Source organism: Xenia sp. Carnegie-2017, unplaced genomic scaffold (genome assembly GCF_021976095.1).
Source record: "Xenia sp. Carnegie-2017 unplaced genomic scaffold, XeniaSp_v1 HiC_scaffold_23, whole genome shotgun sequence".
Classification (NCBI taxonomy): domain Eukaryota; kingdom Metazoa; phylum Cnidaria; class Anthozoa; order Malacalcyonacea; family Xeniidae; genus Xenia; species Xenia sp. Carnegie-2017.
Window position 1 is genome coordinate 1,509,256 of NW_025813486.1, and position 22,332 is coordinate 1,531,587.

Genomic DNA, 22,332 nt, shown 5'->3' on the forward strand with positions numbered 1-22,332 from the left:
TTGTGGACATTAATGGATCGATGTGTGTTGTTTTTGGGATGTTTGAGCAAAAAGTTTCTTTTACAGAACGTGAAAGAACAAGTGAAAGAAATGAAAACTAAAAAAAGAAGCAAAATAAATTGAAAGTTATTCGGTTTGTAACTTCAGCTGTTTGTTTTTGGTATCTTACGTATAATGTTACAACTGTTTGTTTTGGTTTGTGTATAATACTCCAGACTAAATTATCATGGGTTGGCGAACCGCTGAAACATGAAGATAAAAAATGTTATTACAGTTGCGTGAAAGTAAACGATGAAGAGGTCAGTGCCTGCACAATTTATGTAGCTGGGTGGACCTGGGAACTAGCGTAGTTTATCTGTAAAGGGGGTGTATTCGGAAACCAGCGGAGTGTACCTGGGAACTGGCGGTGTGCAGTGAACTCTATAAATAACTGGAAGGCTAATTTTCCCGCCATTTTCGAAGCGGCGCCGCAGGCGGGAGTACCTGGGAACTAGTGAAGTGTACTTGGGAACAAAACAGTACATTTTTGTGGGGCTTCTAATTGCCCAGATTTTTGTGAAAATTTGTCTTATAAAATAATGTACATTTCTTTGAAGTTTAATGAAATAAAGGTCAATTAATAAATAGATATATTGTTGAAAAATTACTTAAAGTAGTTAATAATATAGTGTTGAATAAAAATGAAAGACGCCCAGTTGCATAATCTTGCTGTGCTAAATTTAAGATAATTGTAATGCTGCAGAACTGATTTATTTCATGATAATTATGACGCTTTTATCTATCATGAAGTACATTGCTCTATAAGGTAATTAACTTAATAATTTTATTTAAGATTTTCTATTCAAGATAAATTAGGTTGAAAGTGGGTTCACTTTAGACTTAATGGATGTTTACCTTAAATTAAATGAATTATTTGTCAACATTAGTTTCAATTCTCCATTTACTACCATTTAATTCTAATTCATTATACATCAACTAAAATTAAAAGGTAGTTAATGGAAAATTGAAACATTTTAAGGTTGATTTAAATTACTAGTCAAAACGCAGTATTTTTTTAAAACCTTGCACTATCGTTGGATCCCTAGTTTATACAATACATGTCTCATTACTGCTTAAGGTCAACATTGGCGACTACGTCAAACTGTGTCCAAATGACCCAAGAGTGCCGCTGTACATATGTAACGTCGTATCAATGTGGGAGGATTCCAAAGGGGAGAAAATGTTTCATGGGCGATGGATGAGGTAGGAAGACTAAGAACGAACATGTTAGATTTGTTTGAACAATCTCGTTTCTTCTGTCAAATGATTATCAGATTATCGAATTATTCATGTAAAATGGCTAAATCCACTCTCTTTTCAATGATTTTAGTCGTAGTAACGAAACCGTCCTTGGAAATACAGGAGATCCTATGGAATTGTTTATAGTTGATCAATGTGATGATAATCCTTTGGGCTCTATACTCTCGAAATGTTTTGTAAGAATTTCTCTTTTGCTGAAAATAATGATTCATCCAGTGTTATATGAGATCAATGATGATTCATCCAGTGTTATAGGAGATCAATGATGATTCATCCAGTGTTATATGAGATCAATGATGATTCATCCAGCGTTATAGGAGATCAATGATGAATCATCCAGTGTTATATGAGATCAATGATGATTCATCCATTGTTATATGAGATCAATGATGATTCATCCAGTGTTATAGGAGATCAATGATGTGTATCTGTGTAGGTTACTTACAAATCTCCTGGTGATGATTGGTTTAGTAAAGGGGGAGAGGAAGTGAAAGACAGTGAGACCGCTGAGGACGATGGGAATCATTTTTTCTATCAGATGTGGTGAGCCATATAAATATAAACACGTTCCTTGATTGATAAGTATGGTCTCCCCGTGTTATCTTGGTACGAGTGTTGAGCTTTGATGTAACTATTGATTTCAACATTCTCCCCACGATATTTTTTATACGTAGGTACGATGAAGAATTCGGCCGATTTGAACAACAACCCGAATACTACGGTAAAAATGAGAGAAAATCGGGCTGCATCAGTTGTTTGAGGCAAGAGAAAATTTCCCAGGTATTTTGCCGTATAACCTTTACCTGCAGTGGCGGATAACAAATTACGAGGCCTGTAGGCTATGACAAAGTTAAAGGCCTTTAAGATATCTATTCCTTCCACTAAGTTCAGTTTTCCTTTTCCTTTCCATTTCCTGTTAGTAACCCTATAAGGTAAAAAATGGGGAAAATTCTTTTTAAAGTTAAACGAAATTTCAAAAATGATTGACATGGTCAGGGAAATAAGAAAAGTCGATACTTCATGAGCTCCGAACATTTAGCATTTGAACAGTAGATCGCACGAAAGTCATTTTCCCTCTGCATTCAATTGCTCGTAAGGTTTCAACAGCGTTAATTATCTAAGTTAAGCACATTTAGCCAGCCCGCAATAGCAAAAACGTTCAAATCCTAATTAAGTCCAGATACAACGGGCCTATCAAAAGCCTGGGCCTATAGACTTAAGCTTACTCAGCCTACTGGATAATCCCCCCCCCTTGTTTACCTGGTGTTGTGGGAAACTATTTTTTGAGATTTCAATTTTCTTTATGCCTGTTTAGCTTTCGATACCAAAACTTGGTGATATTATGGAGTCCGACGAGATGAGTTCGAGTAATTTCTACAGGTGTGTTGTACAATATTTTGTTACGAAGCAAGAAATCAGCAAAAATTGGTTCTAGTTTATTGCTATCCCAAAGCAAGCGATATCATGAATGTACGTAATCAGGGGAGATTTTATGAAATATGGGGAAGGGTGGCTCGTCCTCATCGCGTGAGATTTCTTGTAAGATTCGGGGGCTGTCTTTTGAAATATTGTAAAATTTGAATCTCAAGAAATTTATTTTAAGGAATCCTATCCTTAAAAAGTTAATGTGTATGCTTGGACATTTACTGTGCAGAAGTCCATCAAATAGTGATTATTTAACATTGACGGGGTAGGCGTAGCTCACTCGCCTCCCTAGAGTCCGCCTCTCGAATGTAATCAAGAAATCAAAACAATTTTCAAGCAGTTTTATTTCCAGGAATATTTAACTATTTGCAACAATGTTTTTAAACAAAAGAAACTATTTTCAAACAAGCAAAGTCACGAAATGTACTAGTTTTAGCATTTCAATATTTTGGTTCGTGTTTGGAGCTTTACCTCAAAGCGAAGGCTTTTATGTAACAATACGTTGACGATATCCTGGAAATACGTTGACGATGTCCTGGAAATACGTTGACGATATCCTGGAAATACGGTGACGATTTCCTAGAAATACGTTGACGATATCTTGGAAATACGTTGACGATATCCTGGAAATACATTGACGATATCCTGGAAATACGGTGACGATGTCCTGGAAATACGTTGACGATATCCTGGAAATACGTTGACGATATCCTGGAAATACGTTGACGATTTCCTGGAAATACGTTGACGATTTCCTGGAAATACGTTGACGATTTCCTGGAAATACGTTGACGATATCCAGGAAATACGTTGACGATATCCAGGAAATACGTTGACGATATCCTGGAAATACGTTGACGATATCCTGGAAATAAACTCGTATCATTTCCTACACTTTATCCGTTACTGAATTCTTATGTATTTCTGAATGCTATAATTTCCTTGTTAGTTCCTTTTCACTTGACGGTGTTCAGTACAAACCAAGAGATTTTGTTTATCTTTTACCTGATGCATATGGATTTAGGTGAGGATTAGATTAGATCTTTCGGCGATTACACGTTTGGATTTAGATGAGGATTAGATTATAGCTCTCGGAATTTTCAACCACAAACTGCGTCAACCGGTGAAGCTTTGTTGTTAAAATTTTTGGAGTTGACAAATGTGTTACAATCAGGTAGCGAAATAGGAATGAATAAGACAAAAATATGGCTCTTTTAAAAGCTATTTGAAATGGACGAAAACTGTAAGTTGATGTTTGTTTTATTGTGTTCAGAGTAAAACAAGAAGTTGACGAATTGAAGAATAGTATAAAGAAAGCGGACGAGAAAGTAAGTGGGAATTTTTCATCTTTTTGTGGACATTGTCTTAGCCAGGCCATAAGCTTCTTCCTGTTATGTGAATTTCACATCATTATGGTTGTTCATATTGAAAAATGTAGAAATAAAAAATGATCCTTTCATTTAGTATGACGACGATTTATATCCAGAGTTTTATCGTAAATCATCTGAATACATCAAAGGAAGCAATACAGATGTTTCACAACCATTTAGGATAGGTACATTTTTTTTCTTGTTTAAAACGTTTCTCGTCGATAAACTGGACTATTTATTACTTCGTGTAGGTGAAATATTATTAATTAGTAGAAAGGCGGGCTCATGTTTCAAGGAGGATTCTTCCAGCATCAAGCTTCGCGTGAGGAAGTTTTACAGGTATCAGTGACATGCGCATTTAACGTAGCTGTTATAGGATAAGTAGAAAGAAAAATGACTACCGCTAAGGTTGTCGAAACGTCAGTCAACAAACAACAAAAACAGTCCTTCTCAGGACTCTACTAACCTTGACGATCTTTGGGAGTTACGAAGTGGACAGACCACAACATAAGATCCCGCAATTTAGGTGAATTATTATGACAAGTTAGGATGGGTTGTAGTCTTTGAGAAAATTTTACATCTATTTATCTGTTTGTAGATGTAGGTCGTCCAGGTTAGTAGAGGCATGAGAAGGACTGTTGTTGTTGATGTTGACTGACGTTTCTTCGACCTTAGCGGTAATCAAGTGATGATGAAGATGACTACCGCTAAACGTCAGTCAACAACAACAGAAACAGTCCTTCTCAGGACTATAATAACCTGGGCAATCTACATCTACAAACATGTACCTATACATCCATTGTGACTAAGTAAGAAACTACGTAACACTGAGAGATACTTAACCCTGGTTTGAAGGATTACAGGAGGGTTGATAATTTGCCTACGTTATATCAATATACCATAGTATTCAACTAAAGATATTGTGAAGAGAGTGAACGCACTTCCTAAAAATCTCTTTCAAGCATGGTATAAAATAACAAAATTTAACCATAAAAATGATGCGGCAACATTCACAATGTAGCCACTGCAATCTTTTCCAAACTGTAGCACCCCCCGGTGCAAAATTATTCCTCGATTCCCCCCTCCCCTACGTAAAATGGACAGTAAAACTTCTTGATGTTATATTGATTAAGGTTGGGTGCTTTCATGGAAGTTGCATTGGGTACATTTAGACAATGTATAACATTTAGAAAACATAACATTTTTTACTTAATTAAAGCTAAGAATAATATTATATGTTTTAGTACTTTTTGTTTCAATAATTTTTAAGTAAGTGTGTGAAATTGACAATTGTAGTGACATTTTCTCCGTGACGAGTCATTTCGACGTTTTTAGGCCAGAAAATACTCATAAAGGAGTAAAATGCGGATATCAGGCTGATTTTAATCTTTTGTATTGGAGTTGTGAAGGTAGTGTATGTTACTGCGTTTAGTTGAAGAATTATTGTTTAATTGAAACATTATTGTTTAATTGAAGAATCATTGTTTAATTGAAGAATCATTGTTTAATTGAAGAATCATTGTTTAATTGAAGCATTCTTGCTTAAATGAAGCATTATTATTTAATTGAAGAATCATTGTTTAATTGAAGAATCATTGTTTAATTGAAGAATCATTGTTTAATTGAAGCATTCTTGCTTAAATGAAGCATTATTATTTAATTGAAGAATCATTGTTTAATTGAAGAATCATTGTTTAATTGAAGAATCATTGTGTAATTGAAGCGTTATTGTCTAATTAAAGAATTATTGCTTGATGAGTGAATTATTTGATTGCAAAATTATGGCATTATTGTTTAAATAGGGAATTTTTTCACTTTGATTAAAAAAATATTGTATATTTTGAGCATTATTGCTAAATTAGAGCAATGTTTGATAAAAAAAATTATGGTTTAATTAAAGCATTATTGGTTAATCAAAGCATACTTATTTCAAGAACAACATCGATCGTGGGTTTTTTTTGACATATTTTCCTTTGTTATCTCCTTTCCAGAAGCGACAGTCAATGTGACGTCATTGATGGGCAAATGTTTTGTGTCATATGATGCTGATTTGACAACCACTGTTAAGGAGTACACTTCTAAAGGAACTGATCGTTTTTATTACAGAGAGGTAGAAATATTGATTTTGTAACGTTCATCAATAGTGAAAATCCGTGTTCAACTGGTACATTTTTCATGTGTATTATTATCATTATTTAATAACATACAGGGTGTATCAAAAAAGAAAACCTTTAGAAATTAACGTGTTGTGATGATTTCAGTTCCTATCACAATGTTACGTCTACGGATGCATAAAATATCGTCGACTGCGTTCATAAATTATACATATTTTGTTACAAGAACGAAAGCTTTTCTGTTCCTAGAATTTAACGTACTTCAATCAACAAAACGCGTAGTGTCCTTCACCAGTAGGATAAGTATAATGATCAAGCATTGAAAATTTATCATAGGTTAATTTCTAAAAGCCTTTTTTTGATACGTCGTGTAAATATTGTGATAGGTAATCAGGTATATTCAATATTTAGAAACTTTAACGAATTGTTTTAGTCCAATTTAGTACAAATAGTTATTAAAAATGATGTAATAATATATTTAATAGTTTCTGTTTTTTTAATTTGAATGCTTTAAACTATTTAAATGACGATAATTAAATCAACAACATTTCAAAACATGAAAAGAAAAGCTGTTGACGTATACACTGTGACCCAGTCTTTTATTTAACTGTAATTTGCACCTCGTTTTCCTTGCCTGCAGCACCCAATGTGTTAATAATTAAATAATTATAATAATTATAGTAATTTATACCTACGATAGAAATTATATCACTCGTTTTTGCTTTATTTTGTTGCGTTAGGCATACAACGCCGAAACTCGAGAGTTTGAAGATATACCGAACGAAGCTAGAAGACAATCTTACAAAGGAAAAGTTAGTTGAAGTTTTTTTTTCTTTATTTTAGCCATGTTTTTCCTCAACTTTTATATTTTTGTTACCAGGGGAAGGGTAAAGGAAAAAGTAAACAAAAGATGTCTTCCCATGCTGATGAAAAAACATCGATGACAGAAAATGGTGATGAAATGAAGGAGGTGGGTCAACTACGAACACTCGATGTGTTTGCTGGATGTGGAGGTACATATATGGATTACATGACTCACACAATGTACCAACTTCAACAAAGTACTTGTCAATAATAATGACAAATAATTTAATGTAGGTTTATCAGAAGGTCTTCATCAAGCTGGGATCGCTAAAACCCGCTGGGCAATCGAGAAGGATGAACCGGCGGCTCAGGCATTTCGCGCCAACAACACCGATACAATTGTCTTTACGGATGATTGCAACGATCTTCTGAAACTAGCCATGGATGGCGAAACTGAGAATACACGTGGTCAGCGGTTACCCAAACAAGGAGAGGTGGAATTATTGTGCGGAGGTCCTCCCTGTCAAGGATTTAGTGGCATGAATCGGTTTAGCTCCAGAGAGTATTCTTAAGGTTTGTGTTTAACAATAAAGGCATTTTGCCTATGATATAGTAGAAACGCAGTGTATTTTCAGGAGTATATCTATATTCTTACAGCTCTTAAGCATGGTTGTCATTAAGTCGCTTAAGTCATTCCGAATCTTTCCGAGTCTTTCCGAGTTGTTTTGTTGTTTTTCAAAACGTCTGGGACGACTCAACTCACTCAAGCTATGTAATTTTCATATATTCGTACTAGCACTGCCGAGAGATTGCTTAATTAATTTTACGCGAAACATTTAAAAATGGCGACTGTTGTTTATCAAAGACAAAGTCTTTTGGCTGGTTATTTGCTTCTTAAAATCGTTTTGCGCCATAAAAGGTAGCTTGCATTTCTCAACGGTCGTTTCGGTCGTCCGGATAGAGCAAAGTTCTATCCATGCGACCATGGTCGTTTCAGTCGTGTGATTCATTTGAGGTCATCCCGTCGCCTCTGAAATGTTCTCATACAGTCACACGGGTCGTATGTGAAATTTTGGCACGACTGAAACGACTATGACGACTTTATGAGAACCAGGCTTTAAATACTCTGAAGCAGGATGTTCTACGTTACAAGACCGACTTTTATAATGCCTTTATTTAATTAAAATGCCTACAGTTTTAACTGCACTGACATTTTCGTTGTCACACGGTTTCGACCTTTCATATATATATTTATACCCTGATGTACACGAAACACCTTTCTTATACATATTTCACTAAAACAGTGGAGTAACACACTCACCTTAATGTACGCTCCTGCTTTGAAGTGAGGCATTTTATACCCTGATGTACACGAAACACCTTTCATTTCCAGGGCATGTAGTTATAATTTCATCGCTCTCAAATACGTTATTCTTGTCTGTGGCTGATCTAGGGTACGTCAAAATACATTACAGCGGTACATTTTGGCATATATTTTCATATTCAGAGGCCAATTCATTGGTAAACTTATATTTTTTAGAAATTCAAAACCAACAGTGTTTTTCTGAAAGTACTTTAAATTTAAAATTGAGGAGCTACAATTTATTTTGACGAATGCTAGATCCGCCACTGATTGTTGTGTATGATAAAAAACTTATACGTCATCCAGACTAAATCAGACACGAATGCTTGCGTTACTTTTGTTGAAATGTGAGTTGCAAAATTAGAGCTGCATTGTAATCCCGCTTCTGACATTTTTTTGCCGACGCGCTCGAAACGAGGCTTTCCGTATCTACCATCTTTCATGTTTTCATTTTAGAACTCTCTCGTCGCGACCTTTCTCAGTTACTGCGACTATTATCGTCCAAAATATTTTCTCCTCGAAAATGTTCGAAATTTTGTATCATACAAAAAGAGCATGGTGTTGAAACTTACTTTGAGATGTTTGTTGAAGATGGGGTACCAGGTATTAGACCCTATGATATTGCTGTTAATGGTTTACATTCTGTTGTGTGTTATTCTAAATAAAGATGAGAAGTCAGGTATAGTGACCCCACGATATTGCTGTTAATGATTTACATTATGTTGGGTGTTAATCTTTATTATACCTGTTGCAACCGTTTATATTAAACACATGGATTGATGAGGGGTCATTTATTAGCATCCCTCCAGCTTGGCAGGAGGTTTGCTAATTTCTCTAAGAAATATCATTATACCAAGCAATTGTACTGAGCTTATAATAAAAATATCTCGGTAATCATGGTATTGAAGAGTGACAGAATTATAAAAGTCTAACACGGGTACAACCAATAAGTAGCTAAGAAAGTATAGTCTAAACAAGAGCAACCCCCGTGCAAAATTATCCTGAACCCCCTGATTAAACAGACATGGCTGGCAATGTTTCGTAAACAAGCATATCAACATCACGACAAAGAGATCACAAATTTTCCTCTCATTTTAGTGTACGTTTGGTATCCTGCAAGCGGGCAGCTATGGTGTACCCCAAACACGAAGGCGGGCCATCATAATGGCGGCTGCCCCAGGGCATCAGTTGCCGATGTATCCCGAGCCAACACATTGTTTTCATCCAAGAGCCTGCAAACTTAATGTGGTTGTTGATGATAACAAGGTAATCATAAAATTATCATCTCATGTTGTGTGTTGTTCCATTCAATTTACTGAAGATAGTTTGCAATCCACCTTTTCGACGGTAGACACGCACACGTTTAAAAATACGAAATCAAATTACAAAATTCGGACAATCAAATGGTCGGACATAGTATTGTATATGTAGAGTAGTGGCAATAAAATGGTTAGGTTTAGGAGATGCTTTTGAGTTTTGGGCATTTTGAATCTGATTCTAGTTATTCAGACAGATTATTTATAAAGGTAGGAGGCATAACAGTAAATATTAACCAATTTGCGTTAGAAAAAGCATAATGATTGAAAGAAAGCTTGAATACTGGCATGTTGTCGCGTTAATGACTTTTTTTGTAAGGATTGTTACGGGCCTTACGGTGTGATTTAAGAATTTCCAGGACGGATTCCAGCTGCATAAAGCACAAAAAGGCCATACAAATTTTTGAACTGTTTCGCTGTCTTCTAAGCACTATTATTATTATTGATGCATAAAATCTCCCTAAAACTGGCTTTTCACATTCATTTACGCGTTATATACGTAAATATGTAATTTTAAACTATAGCTATAAATTTAAATGTATGAAATTACGATGACGCTAAATGATAACATAAAACATTGTCTTATTATGAATATGTGTTAATTATATTCAAAGGCAGTCGTAAATCTCATCTGGAATCTCTTGATACATCGAATGATAAACATAAAAGTGACAGTTAAAAATAATTCTTCAATTTTCTTCGCTCGATGCAGCTAAAATCAGATCTGGATATTCTTTGGTAGGGTGGTTTCTTACAACGAAATGCACAGAACATGCATTTACGTAGTAACTTTGACGGCTGTCTCCATGCGATCAAAAGAAACCGAAAAGTGTACTGTTTAATCGCAAAATTACTTGAGAAGAGAAGTTACTTTCTAGATTGAATCATGAAAATATTGTTAAGTAAAAGAAATTTACCATCCAAATGAATTAAAATTTTATGACATAAGGGTTGAAAGCGAGTTTCAATTTAGACGATACAAGTTGCATGGCTTATTAAATCTTAATTTTAGAAACTATTATAAAAATTAGAAAATCCCTTTTTCCAAGAAGCCCATGGATGCTCTCGTTCATTATGGGAGAATTGAGAAAGTTACATTGTAAAGGTAACGAGTAAAAACGTGTTTACAATTGGTTTAAATTATAATTCAAGAAGCCAGGAGTTGTTTGAAGCTTTGTGGTATCCTTGGATGTTCTAGTTTCTTTTATGATAAGAACTCTTGTAAACAAAAGATAAAATTCGAAAGCAAAACCCCGTTTTCGGTCCATGCTTCCCGATACCTTCTTAAGCGTAAGGCACTAGAACGCCGCATGTTAACGTTTCGGTAGGAGATTTCGGCCCTCCACGCTATCCTACTTGGGAGATGCAATAGCAAGCTTCCGCCATCAGACCCGAGATCACCTGCGATAGGCTTTGCTCGGGGTACGCAGGAGAGTGCGGTCGCCACCGAAGTGTGGGCCCCTAAGCCACTGCATACTATATCGCACCCAGCTTCCACTGCTAGTTGACATCTACTATATGAAGTTTTAGCTTTATATATATATACATAAATTCAAAGCCTTACGAAAGTTGTGGTATTATTAATGTCACTACTGCGCATGCGCAGATTGTTTCTTTGATAAGTTGTGACTAAGTGAGCTAGTTGCCACAAATGTAGTGCAAGTACATCTAGTTAGTCGTTGCCATGACTATGAACAATTGGTCGAGTGGACTGCGCATGCCCTAGCGCATGCGCAGATGATTTCTCCATTAAATTGCTAATAAGCATGCTATTTACTTCAAAATCGATGCTAGTAGATGCAGTTGGTCGTTGCCATGACCATGAACTTGGCCAGCTGGTCAAGCCGACTGCGCATGCCCGAGCAGACTGCGCATGCGCAGATAATATATCTGAAAATTTGTTACTGAGCGAGGTAATTACTCCATAGTACATACAATTGGTCGTTTCCATGACCATGAACTTGGAGAGTTGGTGGAGTTGATGATCAGATTAATTCTCAATTAATTTGTGATGGAACGAGCTCTGAAATTGGTGCTTGTAAATGCGCTTAGCAAATTTACAATCATATATTTTTAGCATGCTCTTTGTCTTCTTTAGCTTGTTTTTGTTATGGCACTCGTAATATCCGCGACAATGTTAGAGATGTTTTTATTTTTCTCTATAACTTTGTATCTGCATATAGATTGCATGTCATATCCAAGCTTTCCTTTGACTTGACGAAAAATGGTTTTTATTCACTCTTACATTTTCTGTCTTTATAATTAGTCGTTCTGTACTTTTAAAATAAGAGTTATAAATGCCCCAAGACAATCTTCTTTCTATTTTATTGCCACTATTCTACAAAAAAAATACTATGTCCGAGCATTTGACTGTCTGAATTTTGTAATTTGATCTCGTATTTTTACCTCTTATGTGTTGTGTAGCGATGTTTTTATTTTATTGACCATCGTGACCAATTTTACATAAAATAAAACAACGTTAACTACGTTGAGATTATAACTATCTCAATTTTCATGTTTACATGAATCTGATTTTTATGTTTGCAGTTTGCATCAAATATCACGAGAAATGATTCTGCTCCATATCGTACAGTGACGGTACGAGATGCGTTGTCAGATTTACCAGAAATCAGAAACGGTGCAAAGGCAATAGAAATATCATACGATGGAGATGCACAGTCCCACTTCCAGAGACAGGTGGATACCTCGTAGTCCCGCTTCGTAGTAGACTTTCATATATGGATTAACTTTGGTATCGATAGCCATTTATAATTTTATTACATCTGATATCAGATCTTCACACTATTCTTAAACTGCATTAAATACAACATAAAAGCTGAAAATTCTGTTTACAGATCCGTATGTATAATGAAAACACCGTGTTGCGTGATCACGTGTGCAAAGAGATGACGTCATTGGTCGTTGCTAGGATACAGCGTATTCTCCAAGTACCCGGATCCGATTGGCGTGACTTACCGAACATATGTGTTCGCCTGGCAGATGGGAAATATACGGAGAAATTGCGTTACACACATAAGGATAAAAAGAATGGCACTAGTTCATCCGGGCAACAACGTGGTGTATGTAGCTGTGTTGAGGGTGCCCCCTGTGATCCACAGGATAGACAATTTAACACCCTTATCCCATGGTGTTTACCTCATACTGGAAACAGACACAATAACTGGGCTGGTCTCTATGGAAGACTGGAGTGGGATGGCTATTTCAGTACGACTATAACGAATCCTGAACCGATGGGAAAACAGGTGACCAAAACCTGTCAATTTTCTATTTTTTATTGACTTTAAAAGTTTGAGATTTATTTTCTTTAGGGACGTGTTCTTCATCCCTGCCAACATCGAGTTGTGAGCGTGCGTGAATGCGCTCGTTCCCAGGGTTTTCCAGATACTTACTGCTTTAAAGGAGATGTTCTTGATAAACATAGACAGGTATGAAGACTGTAGTGCGCATGCCTTTGTGTGATTCGGACCCAGTTCACACATCATCCGTTGATTTTGAATATGGTGTGAAAGTCGTACGTTTGGGGTCGTTTTTATACTACACTGGTTTGGAAAAAAACGCTAAAGTAATTGAAACAGTATGTTTATCTGCATGAGTTTGATTTGAAACGGTGTCTATCTGTAGGAGTTTCATTGAAAACAGTATGTTTATCTGCATGAGTTTGATTGGAAACGGTGTGTCTATCTGTAAGAGTTTCATTGAAAACAGTATGTTTATCTGCATGAGTTTGATTGGAAACGGTGTGTCTATCTGTAAGAGTTTCATTGAAAACAGTATGTTTATCTGCATGAGTTTGATAGAAAACGGTGTCTATCTGTAAGAGTTTCATTGAAAACAGTATGTTTATCTGCATGAGTTTGATTTGAAACGGTGTGTCTATCTGTAAGAGTTTCATTGAAAACAGTATGTTTATCTGCATGAGTTTGATTTGAAACGGTGTGTCTATCTGTAAGAGTTTCATTGAGTATGTTTATCTGCATGACAATTGATCTGTAAGAGTTTCATAATGAAAACAGTATGTTTATCTGCATGAGTTTTTGATCTATTAAGTTTCATTGAAAACAGTATGTTTTGCAGATGAAATTGAAATTGTGTTATCTGTAAGAGTTTCATTGAAAACAGTATGTTTATCTGCATGAGTTTAATTTAAAAATGGTGTTTAATCTGTAAGAGTTTCATTGAAAACAGTATGTTTATCTGCATGAGTTTAATTTGAAACAGTGTGTGTAAGATTTTCATTGAGTTTAATTTGTTTACATGAGTGTTTATTGAAACGAGTTTGTTGATCTGTAAGAGTTTCATTTAAAACAGTGTTTTGATAAACATAGTTTGGTTTGAAACTGTGTGATCAAGTTTTATGATTTTGATCTGCATGAGTTTTATTGGAAACGGTGTATCTATCTGTAAAAGTTTCATTGAATTGAAACAGTATGTTTATTTGCATGAGTTTAATTTGAAACGGTGTGTCTATCTGTAAGAGTTTCATTGAAAACAGTATGTTTATCTGCATGAGTTTAATTTGAAACGGTGTGTCTATCTGTAAGAGTTTCATTGAAAACAGTATGTTTATCTGCATGAGTTTAATTTGAAACGGTGTGTCTATCTGTAAGAGTTTCATTGAAAACAGTATGTTTATCTGCATGAGTTTGATTTGAAACGGTGTGTCTATCTGTAAGAGTTTCATTGAAAACAGTATGTTTATCTGCATGAGTTTGATTTGAAACGGTGTGTCTATCTGTAGGAGTTTCATTGAAAACAGTATGTTTATCTGCATGAGTTTTATTGGAAACGGTGTGTCTATCTGTAAGAGTTTCATTGAAAACAGTATGTTTATCTGCATGAGTTTGATTTGAAACGGTGTGTCTATCTGTAAGAGTTTCATTGAAAACAGTATGTTTATCTGCATGAGTTTGATTTGAAACGGTGTGTCTATCTGTAAGAGTTTCATTGAAAACAGTATGTTTATCTGCATGAGTTTGATTGGAAACGGTGTGTCTATCTGTAAGAGTTTCATTGAAAAACAGTATGTCTAACTTAACCATATGAATTTTATCGCAATTTTGCGAAACCTGTTAAAAATACGTGGTGTAGCCTGGATATTTAAGGAGCCTTATATCATAGAATTTTGCTACAGCATCTTGTTAAATCTTTGTTATAAAGCAAATTGATATGCTAGATCAATGTTGTATTTTTTTATTAGATTGGTAATGCAGTACCTCCCCCCATGGCCAAAGCTATTGGCTTGGAGATCAAGAAATGTTTGATAAATTCGGCAATCAATCAATTTCATCTACAATAGCACTACACATTAATTTCAACTTGATTTAATCAGCCACTTCTTTAGCTTATAGTTTTAATCATTTTTGCCATATTTCTTTTCTCAATGTGTTAGAAAGAGTTAGTGATGTAGGTTTATCTAATTGCTAGAGACTTTTATGAAGTGTTTTAGTCCATTTTTTTCAAATAGCAGCAGTTATTTAAATCGATTTAACTTTTGTACTAAGTTTTATATTTTCAATTTTTCTAACTGTTGATGCTTTACACAATTTAAATAGAAAAATAAAAGCTATGTTTTTATGTAAGAAACAAGGCGTTCACTGTACATGATCTTTGGTCGACAAAAAGTTCAGCATGTTTGGATGACATATTTTAATATGTATTTATGTTATTTAATATTTTAAGTGTGGCGTTATGGAAGCGTTTGTTGAATTTACTTTCAGGAACAATAACTTGCATGAAAATATCATGGAGAATGATTAAGTTTGAAAAGTCAATTGAAGATTGGATATTTACTATCGTATATCTTAGTAGAAAATATCCCTCACAATTGCATTTTATAATGCTTAAGACCGATGATTTGAAAGAGAAAAACGATCGCACATCGTTACAATGCTTCTTTAGTTATCAGAAACATCACAGAGTAAAAAGGACTTAAAATTCGTGTACAATAACCTGAACCAAGTTAGCCCACTTCAAAATTGCGTTTGTATGTAAAAGGTTTGAATGTTAACTACAGCTTGATAATCTTTTGGGAATTCTTGTCGTTCGTGTTTGTTTATTGCAAACTTGCGACATGACTCGTTTACAAAATCAATCCCATTTTTAACTCAGTCTTTGGTCAACCTCAGTACTAAGCTCCACTGCAAAACTCTCTTCTCTCTTTTCCATCTTCATTCTTGCCTGCAACACCCGAAAATTTTGCTGAAGTCTGGCCTAAAATAATGGTGTTTCGTTCGTAAAACTTTCGTTTATTTCCTTGTTTAAGCGCTTTTTAAGATAAAATTTGAGACGTTTTTGAAAGGCTATTGGTATTAAAAATGATTCAAGAAAGCCGACCAGAGCATGTTTCTCAAAGGAAAAAAGTTTTAGCTGAAAAACTTTCAAAGGTAAACTTGCTGTCAAGACAAGACGTTCAAGTTTGACAACCAAGATATCAGTTCTGTTGAATAGAAATGGTTTTTACTTTTAGGAGCAAGCAAATTTATCATTTTTGAAAGATAGTTTGACGAAAAGCGACGATTTGACAGAAAATATGGTAAGGACAAGTTTAGTAAAATTTTGGAATAACAACATCAACTTTCAAATTGAAGATTTGATTCATTAAAATAGCAAGGTTATATTATTTTCAGCGTGGTATCTTGTCATCATTTAACGAACGCTTAAGCAAGCTAGAAGAAAACATTTTACCTGTGCATAAAGAAACTGTTGAACTACAACGTCGACAAAGAAGTATCCTTTTACACTCTATTTTATTCATACTCAAGTTTATTTTCTTAAGGTGCAATTCTGTTTAAGTCTTTTGAAGAAGACAAACAATGAGGTTGGAAAACTTGCTCTCTCTCGCAGCCACACGACCATTTTAAACTATATGTTTCCCCTCTAAATTACTTTGCTGGTACTTATATCATCTCAGGGTAAACTGCAGCATCCCACCATGATATTGAACTAATATTTTCTTGCAAAATCGAAATGGTACAATCGGCTTTGTGTTGCAGCATATTTCTGGTTTTAAGTCACTGGCAGCAAATAAATTCACATCCTTGCAGCTATACAGGGACTTGATACAAGTTTTCCAACCTGGGCAAACAACAATGTTTCATTAATGCTATAACAGATACACATATGTTGTAGTTCCCTTGACCAATCTCCCCAGATATTGATAAAGTTTTACGAGGGCTAGATAATGTTATCAGCTATCATAATGTTGCTTCGAAAGAAGACCAGGACATCAGAGATGGGTGAGTGTTTCGATGATGGTTTGTATCCCCCTGACTAAAAGAAAAGGTTGTAAGATGGTTTTCTCCCCCCTGACTAAAAGGAAAGGATGGTAGGATGGTTTATCTACCTCTCCTTCTGTGATTTCATATGTTTATCAGCTGATTTTTTTACTCTTGTCCAAGTTCTTTCCAATGTGAAGTTGAAACAGAAATTGTTTTATCTAACTCCTAAATTTTCACGTCTTCATCCCTCATCATCCCTCATCATCTGTCTCTATCCCTTCATTATATTCATAAATTTCCATTATTTTTTCAGACCTGGTGCTGATGTCGATAGTTACATACAAAGCTTGATAAAAGTTCAAGATGCCATTAAATTTTTTGAAGACAATAATCCCAACAGTCCTGAGTTATCCCTCCTTGTGAGTTCATTTTGAAAACAACATACCCAATATTCCTGAGTTATCCCTCCTTGTGAGATCATTAAGTATTTTTTGAAAACAACATACCCAATAGTCCTGAGTTATCCCTCCTTGTGAGATCATTAAGTATTTTTTGAAAACAACATACCCAATAGTCCTGAGTTATCCCTCCTTGTGAGATCATTAAGTATTTTTGAAACAACATACCCAACAGTCCTGAGTTATCCCTCCTTGTGAGATCATTAAGTATTTTTGAAACAACATACCCAATAGTCCTGAGTTATCCCTCCTTGTGAGATCATTAAGTATTTTTGAAAACAACATACCCAATAGTCCTGAGTTATCCCTCCTTGTGAGTTAAGTATTTTTGAAAACAACATACCCAACAGTCCTGAGTTATCCCTCCTTGTGAGATCATTAAGTATTTTTGAAAACAACATACCCAACAGTCCTGAGTTATCCCTCCTTGTGAGATCATTAAGTATTTTTGAAAACAACATACCCAATAGTCCTGAGTTATCCCTCCTTGTGAGATCATTAAGTATTTTTGAAAACAACATACCCAACAGTCCTGAGTTATCCCTCCTTGTGAGATCATTAAGTATTTTTGACAACATACCCAACAGTCCTGAGTTATCCCTCCTTGTGAGATCATTAAGTATTTTTGAAAACAACATACCCAATAGTCCTGAGTTATCCCTCCTTGTGAGATCATTAAGTATTTTTGAAAACAACATACCCAACAGTCCTGAGTTATCCCTCCTTGTGAGATCATTAAGTATTTTTGAAAACAACATACCCAACAGTCCTGAGTTATCCCTCCTTGTGAGATCATTAAGTATTTTTGAAACAACATACCCAACAGTCCTGAGTTATCCCTCCTTGTGAGATCATTAAGTATTTTTGAAAACAACATACCCAACAGTCCTGAGTTATCCCTCCTTGTGAGATCATTAAGTATTTTTGAAAACAACATACCCAACAGTCCTGAGTTATCCCTCCTTGTGAGATCATTAAGTATTTTTGAAAACAACATACCCAATAGTCCTGAGTTATCCCTCCTTGTGAGATCATTAAGTATTTTTGAAAACAACATACCCAACAGTCCTGAGTTATCCCTCCTTGTGAGATCATTAAGTATTTTTGAAAACAACATACCCAACAGTCCTGAGTTATCCCTCCTTGTGAGATCATTAAGTATTTTTTGAAAACAACATACCCAACAGTCCTGAGTTATCCCTCCTTGTGAGATCATAAAGTATTTTTTGAAAACAACATACCCAACAGTCCAGAGTTATCCCTCCTTGTGAGATCATTACATATTTTTTCAAGTCAATCTTGCTTAATTAAAAAGTTAATTTCCATTTCAGACATCTTTAATGGAAACAGGACGTGAACAAATGGAACGTTCATTTAGACAGTTCCTGGCGCTAAACAGTAGTCCTCTTGAAGCTGAAACATTGATTGATTTATTGAATTCTAATGAAGGTTGTCAATAGTTCTTGGGGAGGTCAAACTATAGAAAGTTTTAGCAATTTTTTCGGAGGCGTTGTAGATTATATAAAGGCAGTGATTTTCAAAATATCATTTCCCCAACAAATTAGCGCGTAATCCAGGTTTCCATTTGTCTTAACATAGTAATGCCTTTAGGTCAATCTATGTGAAAAATTTCGTTATCCTGTTTAAAACTTAGTTAAACAGTTAGGCCTGTTTCAAACGTCGCGTTTTACATGAGACGAATGCATTTGAAATAAAAGCTAATGAGGAATTTTATCTCATTTTCTTTTCTCTTTAGTGCATTCGGTACATGGCCGTATGTAAAATGTGACGTTTGAAACAGGCCTTAGTCTCGCCATCTTATGTTAAAGACACACGTTATTATGCGTCAGATTTAAATCATTATATCTCAATTCACATTTTTGTATTTCTTTGCAGAAACAGAAGAATCCACGCCTCAATTTAAACCTATAAATGGTAATAAAAAAAAAACAAAGAAATTTCGAGATCAATATTTTAAAACGATAAGCGAAAATGTCTTCTCGTAAATGATCTTTCGCCACTTTTCTAATGATCTCTAGTCTCCCAAATGTTATTTTCTTTTCCACGTTTAGACGAAGCTATAGAAGATTTGAGTAAAATAGCGGCTTGGCTGGTCACAGAAGCCCAATCTAAAGGTATTTCCTTGAAAATATGTTTCACTTTCATTATGGGTTTGGTTGTAACGCGAATTTAGCTAGAGTTTAGAAAAGCGAACGAAACACGAGCCTAAGGCGAGTATGTTCCATTAAACTAAAATACATGGAACGCTACCTGAAGTAAATGAATCCAACTTTCCGACGGTAGACATACGTGGCAAAAATACGAGATCAAATTACAAAATTCGGACTGTGAAATACTCTGACATAGTATTGCATATGTAGAATAGTGGCAATAAAATGGTTAGGAGATGCTTTTGAGTTTTGGAGCATTTTTTAATCCGATTGTATTTATTCAGAACGATTATTTATAAAGGCAGAAAGCATACAGTAAATATTAAACATTTTGGGTTAGAAAAAGCATAACGATCGAAGGAGAGCTTGAATACTGGCATGTTGTCGCGGTAATGACTTTTATGTAAGGATTGTTACGGGCCTTAACGGCGTGACTTAAGAATATCCAGGACGGTTCCAGCTGCAAAAGCGCAAAAATGCAAGCCATACAAAATTTTGAACTGTTATTTTTATTAAATGTTGCTTTCGCTGTCTCTTATCACTATTATTATTATTGATGCATAAAATCTCCCTAAAACTGGATTTTCACATTCATTTACGCGTTATATACGTAAATATGGAATTTTAAACTATAGCTATAAATTTCAATGTATGAAATTACGATGACGCTAAATGATAACATAAAACATTGTCTTATTATGAATATGTGTTAATTGTATTCAAAGGCAGTCGTAAATCTCATCTGGAATCTACATGATACATCGAATCATAAATATTATAAAAATAACAGTTAAAAAAAATTCTATGACTTGCAATTTTCTTCGCTCGATGCAGCTAAAATCAGATCTGGATAATCTTTGGTTGGGTGGTTTCATACAACGAAATGCATAGAACACGCATTTACGTAATAAATTGGACGGCTGTCTCTATGCGATCAAAAGAAGTCCTTTTAATCCGAAAAGTGTACAGTTTATTCGTAAAATTATTCGAGAAGTAAAGTTACTTTCTATATTGAATCATTAAAATATTGTAAGATAAAAAAATTTACTATCAAAAATGTATCAAAATTTTATAACATAAGGTTTGAAACCGAGGTTCAATTTAGACGATACAAGTTGCATGGCTTATTAAATGTTATCTTTGTAGAAACTATTATAAAAAGAAAACAATTTTTTCCATGAAGCTGGGTGCCTTTGTTCGTGATGAGAGAGTTACATTGTATAAGGAGGCTCTCATTCGTCACGAGAGAATTATGAGAAAGTTACGTGGTAACGAGTAAAAAACGTGTTTACAGTTGGTTTAAATTATAATTCAAGGAGACAGAAGTTGTTTGAACGTATCCTTGAATGTTCTAGTTTCTTTATGATAAGAACTCTTGTAAACAAAAAGATAAAATTCGAAAGCAAAAAACCCCGTTTTCGGTCCATGCTTCCCGATACCCTCTTAAGCGTAAGGCACTAGAACGCCGCATGTTAAACGTTTCGGTAGGAGATTTCGGCCCCTCCACGCTATCTTACTTGGGAGATGCAATAGCAAGCTTCCGCCCATCAAACCCCGAGATCACCTGCGATAGGCTTTGCTCGGGGTACGCAGGGAGAGTGCGGTCGCCACCGAAGTGTGGGCCCCTAAGCCACTGCATACTATATCGCACCCAGCTTCCACTGCTAGTTGACATCTACTATACCTAGTATTGACTTTATATATATATACAAAAATTCAGAGGCTTACGAAAGTTGTGGTATTAACAAAGTCACTACTGCGCATGCCCAGATGATTTCTTTGATAATTTGCGACTTAGTGAGCTAATTGCCACAAATGTAGTGCGAGTACATTTAGTTAGTCGTTGCCATGACTATGAACAATTGGTCGAGTGGACTGCGCAGGCTCGAGCGCATGCGCAGATGATTTCTCTATTAAATTGCTACTAAGCATGCTATTTACTTCAAAATCGATGCTAGTAGATGCAGTTGGTCGTTGCCATGACCATGAACTTGGCCAGCTGGTCGAGCCGACTGCGCATGCTCGAGCAGACTGCGCATGCGCAGATAATATATCTGAAAATTTGTTACTGAGCGAGCTAATTACTCCATAATCTGTACTAGTACATACAATTGGTTGTTGCCATGACCATGAACTTGGAAAGTTGGTGAAGTTGACTACGCATACTGCATTAATTCTCGATTAATTTGTGACAGAGCGAGCTCTGAAATTGGTGCTTGTAGATGCGCTGAGCAAGTTTTCAATCATATATTTTTTGCATGCTACTTGTCTTCTTAAGCTTGTTTTGACAAATGCATATTAAACTTATCAACACTTTGTTACGGCACTCGTAATATCTGCGAAATGTTTTTAATTTTCTCTATAACTTTGCATGTCATATCCAAGCTTTTTTTTCATTTGACGGAAAATGGTTTTTATTCACTCTTAACACCTTTTGCCTTTATAATTAGTCGTTCTGGATTTCTAAAATAAGATTTACAAATGCCCCAAGAGCATCTCCCAACCATTTTATTGCCACTATTCTACATAAACAATACAATGTCCGACCATTTGATTGTCAGAATTTTGTAATTTGATCTCGTATTTCTGACGCGTGTGTTTACTGTCGGAAAGGTGGATTGAAGCCAAATCTTACACCCTGATACGCGAAATTTTACCCAAGACACGCGAGTGTTGTGTTTCGAGATTCTCTCGCGGGGTGACGATTGAACTACACACGCGTGTCCGGGGTAAAATCTCGCGTGTCTGGGTGTAAAATTTGGCTTCAAAAAATT

At 35.3% G+C, this 22,332-nt stretch overlaps 1 protein-coding gene and 1 pseudogene across 1 annotated transcript in view; both read left to right on the plus strand.

Annotated features, from left to right (window-relative positions):
• Positions 1–12: 12 nt before the first annotated feature.
• On the plus strand, positions 13–15,295 carry LOC124447964 (annotated as a pseudogene).
• Positions 15,296–15,655: 360 nt separating this feature from the next.
• Positions 15,656–22,332, plus strand: part of LOC124447855 (exocyst complex component 7-like) — a 50,905-nt gene continuing 44,228 nt past the window's right edge. Inside the window, exons 1-6 of the mRNA XM_046998844.1 lie at positions 15,656–16,095; positions 16,179–16,244; positions 16,339–16,438; positions 16,863–16,947; positions 17,243–17,348; positions 18,719–18,836. Of these exons, the coding sequence (XP_046854800.1) occupies positions 16,027–16,095; positions 16,179–16,244; positions 16,339–16,438; positions 16,863–16,947; positions 17,243–17,348; positions 18,719–18,836 (544 nt within the window). The 5' untranslated portion in view covers positions 15,656–16,026. The remainder of the gene's footprint in view (positions 16,096–16,178; positions 16,245–16,338; positions 16,439–16,862; positions 16,948–17,242; positions 17,349–18,718; positions 18,837–22,332) is intronic.